General features: G+C 37.9%; 1 protein-coding gene across 6 annotated transcripts in view; it reads right to left on the bottom strand.

Moving 5' to 3' along the window:
- LOC127809762 (pre-mRNA-processing protein 40C) overlaps window positions 1–13606 on the bottom strand; it is an 87371-nt gene that overhangs the window by 51671 nt on the left and 22094 nt on the right. The window contains exons 6-8 of one of the 6 annotated variants that reach the window (XM_052348810.1): window positions 10714–10792; window positions 8157–8627; window positions 6454–6537 (exon numbers count right to left, since the gene is read on the bottom strand). The exons of 3 other annotated variants lie outside the window; for them this stretch is intronic. In XM_052348810.1, coding sequence (XP_052204770.1) covers window positions 6454–6537; window positions 8157–8627; window positions 10714–10792 — 634 coding nt within the window. The remainder of the gene's footprint in view (window positions 1–6453; window positions 6538–8156; window positions 8628–10713; window positions 10793–13606) is intronic. 2 more of the 6 variants (XM_052348813.1, XM_052348814.1) reach the window with 2 other exon arrangements.

The following is a 13606-nucleotide window of genomic DNA, read 5'->3' as shown; positions in this document are numbered from 1 at the left end:
GGAAAATCTATCGACTACCACAAATACTGAGTCAACTCCTCTTTGAGTCCGTGGTAATCCCAACACGAAATCCATTGCGAGATCTTGCCATATGCCTTCGGGAACGGGAAGTGGCATGTACAATCCTGTATTTTGGGCCTGACCCTTCGCCATTTGGCACGTATAACATTTTCAGACTATGTTGCCAACACCCTCTTCAACTGAGGCCAGTCATATCGTTCCTCCAAAGTAGCTATGGTTTTGTCACGCCCCAAATGTCCGCTCAAACCTCCACCATGAAGGTCCCGAATCAACTTCTCACGCAAGGAAGAGGTAGGAATACAAAGTTGATTGCCCTTAAACAAATACCCATCATTGATATGGAAATCTGCCATAGACTCGTGATTCACACACTTGCTCCAAATCTGCCCAAAATCATCATCACCTCTATACAACTCCTTCAAGCATTCAAATCCCACAATTTCTTGGGAAAGTGTGATTAATAGAGAGGCTCTTCGACTAAGGGCATCAGCAACTTGATTCGAACTCCCAGATTTGTGTTTGAGCATAAAAGGAAATTTCTGTAGAAAAGCTACCCACCTAGCATGCATCTTATTGACATGTTTCTGGCAATTAATAAACTTTAAGGCTTAGTGATCAGTGAACAACACATATTCCTTCTGCACAAGGTAGTGTTCCCATTGATTCAAGGCTCTCACAACTGCATAGAATTCTTGATCATAAGTGCTCCATTTCTATCTGGCCTCACTCAATTTTTCATAAAAGAAAGCCACGGGTCTCTTTTCTTGAGAGAGTACTGCTCCAACACCTACGCCACTGGCATCACATTCAACCTCGAATACCTTGTCAAAACTTGGCAAGGCTAGTACTGGGGCAATGCACAACTTTTCTTTGATGAGGGCGAAGATCTTATCTTAGTCCTCTCCCCAACTGAATCTTCCTTTCTTCAGACATTCAGTGAGTGGTGCCACTATGGTGCTGAAATGTCGTACAAATCGCCTATAGAAAGTGGCTAAGCCATGGAAGCTTCTCACATCGGACACTGATTTTTGGAGTCGGCCAATCTCGGATTGCTTTTGTCTTCTCCTCATCCACATGTATACCATCCTCACCAACCACATAGCCCAAGAATAGGAGTTTATTGGTGCAGAACGTGCACTTCTTCAGGTTGACGTAAAGCTAATTTTCTTTCAACACGTCCAGGACTTGTCTCAAATGGGTGAGATGCTCTCCTTTGTTCTTGCTGTAAATGAGAATATCATCGAAATACACAACAACAAAAGAGCCAATAAAAGGTCTAAGTACCTGATTCATTAATCTCATGAAGGTGCTAGGAGCGTTGGTCAACCCAAAGGGCATTACCAACCATTCGTAGAGCCCCTCCTTACGTTTGAATGCAGTCTTTCACTCGTCCCCGGGCTTGATTCGAATTTGGTGATAGCCGCTACGAAGGTTTATCTTTGTAAACATACTAGACCTCGAAAGTACATCCAACATGTCTTCAAGTCGTGGAATAGGAAACCTGTACTTCACAGTTATTTTATTGATGGCGCGACTATCAACACACATACGCCAAGTCCTTCCTTTCTTAGGCACCAACAGAACGGGGACTGCACACGGACTCATGCTCTCTCTGATAAACCCCTTCTTCAATAAGTTTTCAATCTGCTCTCTCAAAATTTCATTCTCTTTCGAACTCATTCTGTCGTGAGGCAAATTTGGAAGGCTTGCTCCTGGCATGAGGTCAATCTGGTGTTGGATATCTCGCATAAAAGGCAATTCATTCGGAAGCTCATCTGAAATCAAAACTTGAAAATCATTTAATATTTGTTGTACTTCAACTGGAACCATGTCTCCTTCCTTCCCAACCACCATAAGCCCTTTTACCACTACTGGGCAGATGCAGTCAAAGTGCCTTGCAAAATTCACAATTTCTTGCTCGCTGCTTGTGAGAGTAAGAAAACTTTCTGACCTTTGTTTGTTCGCACTTCCCGTCTGTTTGAGAGAAGCCATAGCAATCTTATAGCTGTCCCACATAAATAACACCGCATTGTCACGTCCCCAGAAAGTAGAGTCAACATCAAACTGCCAAGGGCGACCCAAAAGAATATGGCATGCATCCATGTCAATGACATCACATATCACCTCATCCTTATAACGTTTCCAATGGAGAGCGGTACTTTACACATCTCAGTAACCTGAACAGAAGGCCCCCTCTTCACCCAGCCAAGGGAATATGGATTGGGATGGTTCTTAGTTGGTAGCTGTAACATACTAATTTCTTTGATACAAAGTTCTCACAACTTCCATTATCCACAATCACTTCGCACACTTTATTCTTAATGGAACAAAGCAAACGGAATATGTTATGTCTTTGTCCCTCTTCTTTTGGTGACAAGAGGACTCGCTGCAACACCAAGTTTAGTCTCTCCAATCCTTCCTCAACAGCAAACTCTACTCCATCATAATCACTTCTTCCGCCACCTCTTCTTCTATCTCTGAAAACGCCTCACGCTCCACCAAGTTAGCTTGTCTTCGTTCTGGACAGTTATTGGAGCGATGTCCAGATTTTTGACACCTGTAGCAGATATCAACTGAAGGCCTGGCATACGGATTCTCCCTTTGAGGTGGAACTCGCCCTGCTCCTCTATTAGCAAATTTGGTGCTGCCTCCTTCTATATTAGCCCTGTTCTGGGAACTAGATGAGCTAGCAGTCGCTTTTCCTTTGTCAATAACACTGTTTAGTGGTTGTTCAATAGGTGTGGCAGCCCTACAATAGTTGGTCGCCACTCTCTGAACTCCAATCATCTCAGCCTTTAATGCCATGTTATTGGCTTCCTGTAAAATCCAAAGATTCTGCAACCCAATTTTATCTTGTAAAGCAATTTTCAGGCCATTAATATATTGGCTACTTTCTGATTTTCAGATTCGGTCAAATTGTTGCGCTCGACTAATTTCATGAACTCGTGGGTGTAGTCCGACACTGATCGGTTGCCCTGTGTGCATCCCAAATACATGCGATATAAAATCTGCTCATAGTCAGCGAATAAAAATCGATCCATCATAAGCTGTTTCATCTTCCTCCAGGTTCGAACCCTATTCTTTCCCTATCTTTGGTGAGTTTTCTGCAACTGATCCCACCAAACAGCAGCTGCAGATTTCAAACGAAAAGCTACCATCTTAACGATTTTCTCCTCAGGGACCTCCATAATCTCCACAAATCGCTCAACTTCCACCATCCAGTCAAGGAACTCTTCAATCCTCAAGTTTCCCGAGAAAGGAGGGATATCCGCCTTAATCCCATAGTCGTAACAGGTGCCTTGGTGTTGGTGTTGACGATTGTGGTATTGAGGCAGATCCTCAAAATCCTCTCTGAAATCTGATTCGCTGTCTTCAATTGCAAGCCGCCTATTGTTTCCTCGTTGTCTCTCACCATGGGCATTTATATCGTGGTGATTCCTTTGGTTAGGACGTTGCGATTGCCAATGTTGGCTGGTGGAGGGTTTCCAACATCGTTTCCTCCGCTATTTCCAACAACCAGCAACAGCAATTGGCGAATCTCTCCAAGTTGTGTCGATAGATTGTCAATCCGTTGGTTTTGGGCATTAATTTCAGCCTTCATGGCAGCAATCTCATCACCCATGGTCAATTTGATGGAGAAAGATAGCAGTCAACGATATGGAGATGGAGAAACCGTGCTCTGATACCACTTGACGCAGCAAGAAGAAAAGATTTCAAGCGAAATCTCTAAGAAATCAAAAGGAACTAGATTCCACCAGAAAATTTAAAGAAATTTCCATAATTTTATTAGAAAAACTGCCACTAAAAGAAAAGAAAAAGACTTTAAATACTACCCTAGCAACAAGCAATCATAATAGCAAACCCTAACATGAAAAAAAGACTAAAATAGACATAATCTAAAATAAAATTATGCTGTAATTACTATTCCGTCCCTGTGCACTGTTCATCGTTACTGTTCACCAACGCACTGTTCACCGCTACTGTTCACGACACTGTTCTACATCAATATTTCTTAGAAAGTAATTTAGCTAGAAGACTAACTTGATACTGTTTGGCCATTATAATAATGAGTTTGTCCATTTTCCTTTCAAATCTATCCATAGAAGCTTCAAGCATCTGGTAACCATCAACCATGGAGAAAATCTAAAAAGAGCTAGATCTGAAACTAAGGAACTGCTCTAATACCAAATGTCAAGATCTAGGTTTAACATAGGGTTTTGAGTGGAAATTGGAAGAAATAGAGGGAGAGAAAATTCAAAAGAACAAAGGAGTATTAGAAAGAAATGAGGGGGAAACAAACAAAAATGAGGGAGAAACATGGAGAATAATAGGAAGAAAATGAGAGAGACTTCAAATAACTTCTAGATAATTGATTGATTATCTCGGCACTATGATCTAGCTTTATATATACGGCTATCCAACGGTTTTATAAAGCAGTTACCACTACTCCACTACATTATAACTGTAAATAATACTCCACTACAAATAATTGCTCCTAACCATAAATAATAACTGCAATTAAACTACAATTACTATTATATTTACTATTATATCCTTGTGGTTGTGACAAGAGGCACCAGCCACAAGGGAAATTTAAATAATTTAAAGATATATATAGAAGAAAATAAAAAGGTGGAGCAGTTTAAAAAGAGAAAGACCAAAACACATCAACTACTAGCTGGTAATTTAATGGTTATACAAAAATCATACAAGTTGATATCACATATGGCAGATAAAGTTGATGGCGCGCACCACAAATAATACTAGCTATCAAAAATATTGATTTGTGTATACTATTTCTTGTGAATATCTAATACTATTCCAAGTAATTCTAGATGATAAAGTTCTCCTACAACAACCTATGTTACATGGATTCAGGTACAGGTGTCAAAAACTGGTATAAATCTAAAGATCGAGCTTCTCAATTTTATGAATTCCAAGATACGGGGATATGTTTCAAACATAAGGCATAGATATGAGGATACGATATAGAGAACAATAAATCTCACTAACCTATTCTTACACTTATTTAGTTCTATAACTAAAAAATAAGGTTATGGATTAATTAGGATCCATTAATTGATAACTATGTGTGTGTGTGTGTGTGTAAATTTAAAAATGAATTCATTTCATATTTGAATTTTACATTGTATTGAATTAATATTTTTTATTTTAAATTATTAAGGTTACATATGTTCTCTTCTAAATCATAGAAATAATATTTTTTTTTTTTCAATAGGCCTACTTGTCTTTGAAAGCCTAGATGAAAATCCCACTCTCCCAAGAAAAAAGAAGGCCCACTCTACCTGCAATAAGAAAGTTGACTTATTAGTTATTTATCACTTATTTCCTTCTTATGCTCATAACATTAGAGACGAGTGAGGATTTTGAGAAAGAGAGTAGAGGCAACAACGGCAGCTTAAGCAAAGAAGCTTGCCCAGAAGATCTTGCCGACCCAAAGTGGTTGCCAAGAAGCATCACTAGACATGTTTGTTGCAAGCCAAGAACCCATTCAAAGCAAGGCAAACGCAATCCAAGCCAACTCAAGACACAAACCAGGTAAGTACAGTTCTTACAACCCAGGAAATGGGTTTTTCAAATCTGGAATTTTCATTTGAGATAAGTCGAAGGGAGCCAACCGTATCGACTAGAGAGACGCTAGCTCCAATGCATATTCCATTCTAGTATGGGTGTTGTGTCGTGTCAACACCAATACAACACATAATAGTCTTGAGTCCATATAATAACATAGACAATAACAAAACCAAACCTTAAACTCGTTAGATGGGATCAGGAGGTAAAGTGCTCTTATAACATCAAAACTCAAACTCCTTAGCTAAAATCAACAACAATACCAAGCCTTAAACTCGTTGGATGGGGTCAGGTGGTAAAGTGCTCTTATGACATCAAATCTCAAACTTCGTAGCTAAAATCAGCAACAAGGCCATTCCTTAAACTCTTTGGATGGGGGTCAGGTGGTAAAGTGCTCTTATGACATCAAAATCTCAAACTTCTTAGCTAAAATCAACAAGAAGACCAAGCTTTAAACTCATTGGATGGGTTCAGGTGGTAAAGTGCTCTTACAACATCAAAATCTCAAACTTCTTAGCTAAAATTAACAATTTGAAAAAGTCATTAAATTATTAAAAGAAAGGTGGCACATTAGTGACTAGACATCATTACAAACATTCAAATTATAGCAAATGGGGTTCAATATGCTAATTAATGAGGTTCCTAGCATGTACTAGAGCTTGGAAAAGCTCAAGCATCTGATTTTGGATACCTATTTCATATTAGTTGACACTCCAAACATCATAACCACCACAACATTACTATAACAATAATTGCCAATACCACAATTAATACCATTGTCATAAGAAAGATCCCAAAATTTCAAATAAAGTTACACAGCATCTTTAGAGTTAACAAAACCTTGAAGCGTGGATCAAAAACTATCTTGGGAAGTTCCTTCTCCCATTTTGAGAATGGTGCCACCCCACGTTCCTTGAGCATCTCCTACAAAATTCACACACACAATAAATCAATCATCATCAAGCACTACCATTGCTCTGATCTCACAATTACGATTTTAGAGAAAATAATATGATAATGGCACCAAAAAATACAAATGTTCAACGTATTTCAAAACAAGAATACAAAATATTAAAAAAGAAAAAGGCACAAGCACCAATAACTAAATAACCACATTTCCACCTTTCAAGTTTTTAGATGTTAGGGCACAAAATATTCTTTCTGAACAAATCTATGTAGTATGCATTAGGCCATGCATTGTAATGGTGCATGTACACTACATTCTTCGAATAAATTTTGAGTTTAGTAGGCCAAAATTTCAAAATGCACCACAAATAAGGTGACACAATATAAGTGCACACATGTATCAAAAGAAAAGTAGAGAAGTCAGTGTAGAAATAAATTAAAGAAGTTGTTGAGTATCACACTACACAATCACTAAGAAAATTAGGAGCATGCTGATCTATGACTACATCCCTTAGGTAAACACGATTGCATATTTAAGATACCCATATAATTCTACGAATATTGAAATAGAACTTACATAAAAAAATTTAAAAAAAAAAAAAACTTGAATTGCTAAGAAGCTATGGTACAAACGAATCTTTAAAATTGAACATATATGTGCAAACAACATACACAATACCTATAGAAAATATAAAAATGTTACTGCCCTCAAGACAATCATCAGCAGAGTAACATACACCAAGGCACCCATTCTTGCATGTACTCAGTGCATATCCTTGACATAATTCAATTGTAATTGAAGAAAATCTCAGTATCTTATCCACAAGTTTTAAGACACATTTTTGCTCCATGAAAAAATCTAAAGTATATCCAATTGTAACATATGTTCTTGTGTAAAAGGGGGTGGTAAGTTCAGGAATCACTAGCTTCTTCACCACCATGCTGCTAGATTTGGACTCTCTTTTTCCCATAGTTTAGTATTCAGTGGTTTATGCAGGCATTTTCCTAGGTTTGGGCTTCCAGCCTTCAATATGGAAACCTTTCCAGTTTCTTTTTCAATTTCTTGTTTCATGGCACATTTGAGATAGAAGAATAACATTCTTACAAAACCTATCCTTGCTTGTTTTTTCTTTTTCCTTTTCTGGCATTATTAATGCTTTGATGCCACTACATTTATTCTTTATTTTTTTGTCATCTTAGTTCATTTTCTTGGAGAGCAAACCTTAGTAACAATAGTAAGGTTGTTTCTTTGTGAAGTCACTGGAGAGTTATTCTTGTATGCAACCTTATCCTTACTTTGTAAAGTTGCTCTTTCCAGAACTTGAAACAGTAAGGATAAGGTTGCATACAAGAATAACTCTCCAGTGGCCCTCATAAGGGTGCCCTTACAGTTAATTTTCTTGATGAGATGTTTTAGTTTATAGCTTTTAGGAATCTTGCTCCTACCTACGTCACCCCCTTTATGGCAGAGCTTCTTGCTATGTATTTCCAATAGCAGTATTATAGCAACTTAGCAACCTCACTATATTGAAGAACATACACTCTAAAGGAAAAGAAAAAAATCTAAAGGAACATAACATCAAGTCATCAAACCTGCACACAAGTGGTAAACAAAAATCATATTTGCTGTTAGATACCTTGAATTGGATGACACACTCCTCCTTGGTTGGTCCACTATCCACGTCCTCTGAATCAGAAGAGGAATCAGACATATTACCATTGCCAGTAGCATCTTTTAACTTATCTTTGCTGTTCTCAGTCTGGGGACCCTTAACTGTAGCTTCAACTACTCTTGAGCCATTCAATTCAGATGCCACTGGTCCTGACAATGGCGGGACAGGAGATGAAGTACCAGGAGCTCCTGAATCCTGCAACTTCTTTTTTATTAGATCCAATGCAGATGATGATCCCAGCCCTCCAGATGCTCTTAGAGCTATAGCATCACGGCCACCTGTATTAACAGCAGGAGCACTCAAACTGATAGGAGCCAATCCTTTATCACTTAATGTGTTAGTATTTGGCACTGCAGTTAAGTGTTCTTTTAAACCATCATTTTCCTGCTGCTTTCTCAACTCTGTAACCTCAGATGGAATTTGCCAGCTGCTCAACTGATTAAGAGAATAACTAAAGAAAATGAGAATTTACAATAAGAAGCATTAAGAACTTACAGAATCAATCAAGGAAATGACTAATTATTTCTATCCAAGAGACAAAATGGAATTACATTGAAAAGCCAAAATTAATTCTTTTATACAAAGTCAACAATATGAAATAAAATGAACATTTTCCACAAAATTATTGAACAAAATAGCAGCTATAAATTAATGAATGTGTTTGAAATACTTCTTATACAATTATCAATCTCAAGAGGACTTTCGCATAACCACACACTAATGCAACAGTTCGCTTAAAACTATTTAGCAACTGAGACAAAGGGCGAATATCATGTCACTCTTACTTGGTCAGGGAAAGTCAAAGATGGAAGCCTAAAACTTAATGCTTGGCCCACTTTGGCAACCCCATCACTGGAGTTGATCTTCAAACCCATTGGCAATGGGTTTCGTCGGCTTTTTTTAAAAAAAAAAAATTAGTATAATCTAAAGGGTAAATTGCCCCAACATACTTGTGGTTTGGGCCTTTTGCTCAAGTATGCCTTGTAGTTTGTTTTTTGCCAAAGAGGTCCACAAACTTTCCTTTTATTGCAAGGACACCCCCTCAATTAATTTTTTATTCAAACGACATTAATAAAACCTAATTGGGTTAAATTTAATAAACACTTGCAGCCGCTGATATATATATATATATGAGAGAGAGAGAGAGAGATGGTCGGTTGGCAATTTGGACATTGGCAAATATGTATCTTGTTCTGGTCTTGGCCCTCTCCTCTTTCCAATCAAAAACCAGAAATCTCTGAAGAGAGCACTGATGGCCTTCGCTGGTGGAAAAGGTCCATCGAAGAGATTTTTGCTGACTCCTTCAATCCCCATGGTCAATGATATCTTCTCTTCACACTCCTGATTTTCAGCCAATGATTTGAAAGAGTGAAATAGTATTTTTCTGTTTCTCAGTATGGATTTTTGTTTCTCAGTATAATCGCTGCCATAATATTTTTTCCTTTAAAAATAGGTCAGGAGAAAACCTACAATCAGTGGGACCATCTGAAAATTATAATGGGTAAGGAACATTCAAGATTGGTAGGGTGCACAATTCTGCTGAAAATTTAAAGGGCACTGGTAGGAGTAGCACTTCTGATGATGACACAGAAGATTATTCCAATAATGTTGAGCGTAACAATTGAAAGAGGTTACTTTAGTTTCGACAGAGGTACATAGAAGAGTGCATTCAATTAAATATTTTCACAGCATAATAAACTTAAACTCCATCTTTTAGGCCATCAATAAAAGATTTAATCAAATCTCAGACACAGGCATAACTTCTCAAGATAGTACAAGCATAGTTGTGAAAGGCACGGAGGTGCAAGGCGCAAGGGGTGCCAGCCCCTGAGCCTTAGACACCCCCAGGCAAGGTGATCTTACCAAGGTGCCGCCTATCTGTTGAGGTGCACACCTCAACAGAGGTGAGAGCTCGTATCTTTAAGTTATAATTTAAAAAAAATAATAAAAAAGAGGAAAAGCCAGCCTGATATAAAACCCTAAAACCTCTCTTCATATGCTAACACTGTAAGAGAGAAAACTGAGAGCCAAGACCAAGAAGAAGACTGCAGATGCACCGGCAGCGACCAAGAAGAACACCGAGAGCCACCAGCCACTGCTTCCCTTCACCAACCGTGATCCAAGAAGAAGACCAAGAGTCACTGGCCACTGCTTCCCTTCACTGGCCACAACCAAGAAGAACATCGAGAGCCGCCAGCCACTGCTTCCCTTAACCGACTGCGACCAGGAAGCACACCAATTTGATGATGAATACTTGTTAATGTATTATATTTTGATGTTATCCTTTTAATTTGTCTATATTTTATTGAATTATATTTTTCCATCAGTGGGCCTCGCCTTGCACCTTTAATAACTATGAGTACAAACTTATAACAAGAACATCTTAATACAGAGAACCTAGGGAAAATTAGTTCCCAAAACCAACTTATATCAAGAACTTCATCAGATAAAAACACACTACAACATGGAACAATTAAACTAAAAAGGAAGGAAAAGAAGCAACATCACTAATTCTGCATACCTTCGTTTTAGTGTTGTAATAATATCTTTTGCCATCATTTGTGGTGACCAATGCCCAATCTGTGCCAGTTAATTTCTCCCTAACCGCAACAGCAACAATTAGACATACATAAATATATATATATATATATGCACATGAGAAAGGAGGTCAGATAATGTGAATTTCTCAAGTTAGCAAAGATCTGGAATTCAATTATGCAGAAAAAAATAGGACAGGAGAAAATATGTTTGGAACTACTTTAGAGGTAAAACTTGTATAAAGAAACAGAAATTGGAATAAATAATACAAAGTTTCTAAATAGAGAAATCAAGTGTACAAAAACAAGAAATACTAAAAGTGGCCTATTTGGTTATGATTTTTGTGTTTTTGTTTTCTTTATTTTAGCTATTTCATAATTAAAAATTTATGAAACCTCTAGAAACATTTTTTTTCCATATAGTTTTCATTTTTGTGTAATAACAATCAAGGAACAAGAAGGATAGCCTTGATAGTAACGGCTGCTATTTTATTACTAGCAGGTCACAGATTCAAGCTGCAGAAACAGCCTCAAAGCAAGGTTAAGATTGTGTGCAAAAACGACCCTCCCCAAACCTCACAAAGTGGGGAGCCTCATACACTACAGACACCCTTTTATCAATTAAGGAACCAGTGAAAACATATTTTTATTCTTGTCCAAAAAGCAGAGTATTTTGAGATCAATTCTTTCAAAAAATTCTCAGGACTAGCTCCCCAACCACTTCTTCAGGTTTTTTAATTATAAAACAAAAAAGAAAAGAAACAGTTTTTGAAACCATAATCAAACAAGCCCTAAATGTTTTTACAATCACAACAATTTAATAATGAAATTTTGAGACTACACATCCCTTTTAAAGCACAAGTGCACAATCTAAGCACACCCATGCTAAGAACTGTTAAACTAATATCAAAGAAACCAGCCGTATCAAGTCCATATAATTCCTGCAATTTTAAGGCCCCCCATTCAGTTTCAGAAAACATTTTACAGTTTTCAACTCCAATTTTATAACCAAAAATGTCCAAACATTTTATGTTTCAAAAAGTCATAGCATTCATTTTCAAAAAAATTAGAGAACATCAAAAAGGATGTTTTCTAATTCATAGTATAAAGTTGAAAAATTAAAAAACTCAGTTTCTTATTTTCTAATGGGAGATTTAATTACCCAATAAAATGTTTTCTATAACTGAACAGGCCCTAAATGTTTCAGCTAAATAAGTTCTGCAAGATTAAAGAGAATACACCAAAAGTGGGAGGGTTTTAACAAATAAGGTAAAAAGGCTTTCCAAGTGTTGCTATCACCCAAGAGCTTCCCCACCCAGTTATTTCAATTTACCAAAGCTAGGCAAAAACACAACCCTTTTCTTTTTTTTCTTTTTTTAATTTGTTCTTTTGCTTTTAGCTTTTCTTCAGTCTTTGCCTTTCTTTTCTTCCCCATGAGCTCATAAAATGGGGTTTCCTAGCTCCCTTACATCTGCCACCCTCAAAACCATATACAATATTACAATTAAAAAATCAACAATGTGCTACCAATGAGAGGACAAAACGGCTTGAAATTCTATAGGAACAACAAAGTAGACATGCCCTTAGTTACAGAAATTTTGATTTCTATTGCTGTAACTTTTGCTATTTCTTTTATTGCTGTAATTCTTGTTATTTCTTTTACTATTGTATTTCTGTTAAATGAGTTTGTTAGCCTAGAGGGTACCCACGTGTAAGGGTTAGAATATGACAAAGGAGCTTGTCACAACTATAAGGGGGATAGGATCCGTTGTGGCAGCATCCCTTGTCAGGATGTATATACTCCCCAAGGCTTTCTTGGAGGAGATCATCAAATATCAAAGAAAGAATTCTAAATTCTTCCTCAACCTTCTCTCATCTCTCCCCAACTCTCTCTCTTCTCTCTTTCTTCCTTCTCTCTGTCCTACTCTATTTCCCCCTTGTTGCATCTTTCTAATTCATACCGAATTAGGGGAGCAACCATTGTCATGGCCTAGTAGTGACAATTTGGTATCAAATCTCGATCCCAGTCGGAGTTCTTTTTGAAGGTGGTGCGATGGTGGAAGGAACTTGCATGAAAAACGTTTGAGTCGCAGCTGTAGCGAGTCAACTCGACCATGTCTGAGTTCCAGAACTAAGTGGACCAATTGGAACTTGGGTCCAAACGGAACCATGAGGTGATCATGGCAGTAGATCGCAAGGTGGAAGGCTCAACCAGGGGGTTGGAAAGGAGGTTGGGCGGAGCTCTCTCTCAAATGCGAGAGGATATCATGCAAATGAGAGAAGAAATGGGAGCACAACTACAACAATTTATGGTGATGTTTACTTGCCAAAATTCGATAAGAATTACTCTCGATTTTCCTCTTAAGGATAGAACAAAGCCGATTTTACAAAATAATAGGATGAATCGTATGAATGGGACTTCTGAAATTGAGGTTGAACCTAAAGAAGTGGAAGCAATAATGGATAGAAGGTGTGAAGTCCATGGCAATCCTCAGCATCAGGGGTTTCCCATGCCTCGAATGGAGATCCCTATGTTTGAAGGGACTAACCCCAAGTGGTGGTTGAGGAAATGTGAGCGGATGTTTGCTTGGTATAACATACCAGAGGGGAGAAAAGTGGCTTTTGTTGCCGCCTACTTTGATGATGTTGTTGATGCTTGGTTCCAAGGGTGGACCAAAGGGAGGGCGAATGACACTTAGGAGGAATTTTCTGATAAATTGTGTGAAAGGTTTGGGAAGAAGAGTATGTCCGATATCATAAAAGAGTTTAACAAGCTAAGGTAGATTGGAGAAGTAAGGGCTTATTCTAAGGAGGCTCGAGGAGCTAAGGTCCTTAATGATTGATAACCCACATCTTTTAGAGGCCTACTTCGTATCT

This window comes from Diospyros lotus, chromosome 9 (assembly GCF_014633365.1).
Source record: "Diospyros lotus cultivar Yz01 chromosome 9, ASM1463336v1, whole genome shotgun sequence".
NCBI lineage: Eukaryota > Viridiplantae > Streptophyta > Magnoliopsida > Ericales > Ebenaceae > Diospyros > Diospyros lotus.
This window is presented reverse-complemented; position numbering and strand designations above follow the sequence as displayed.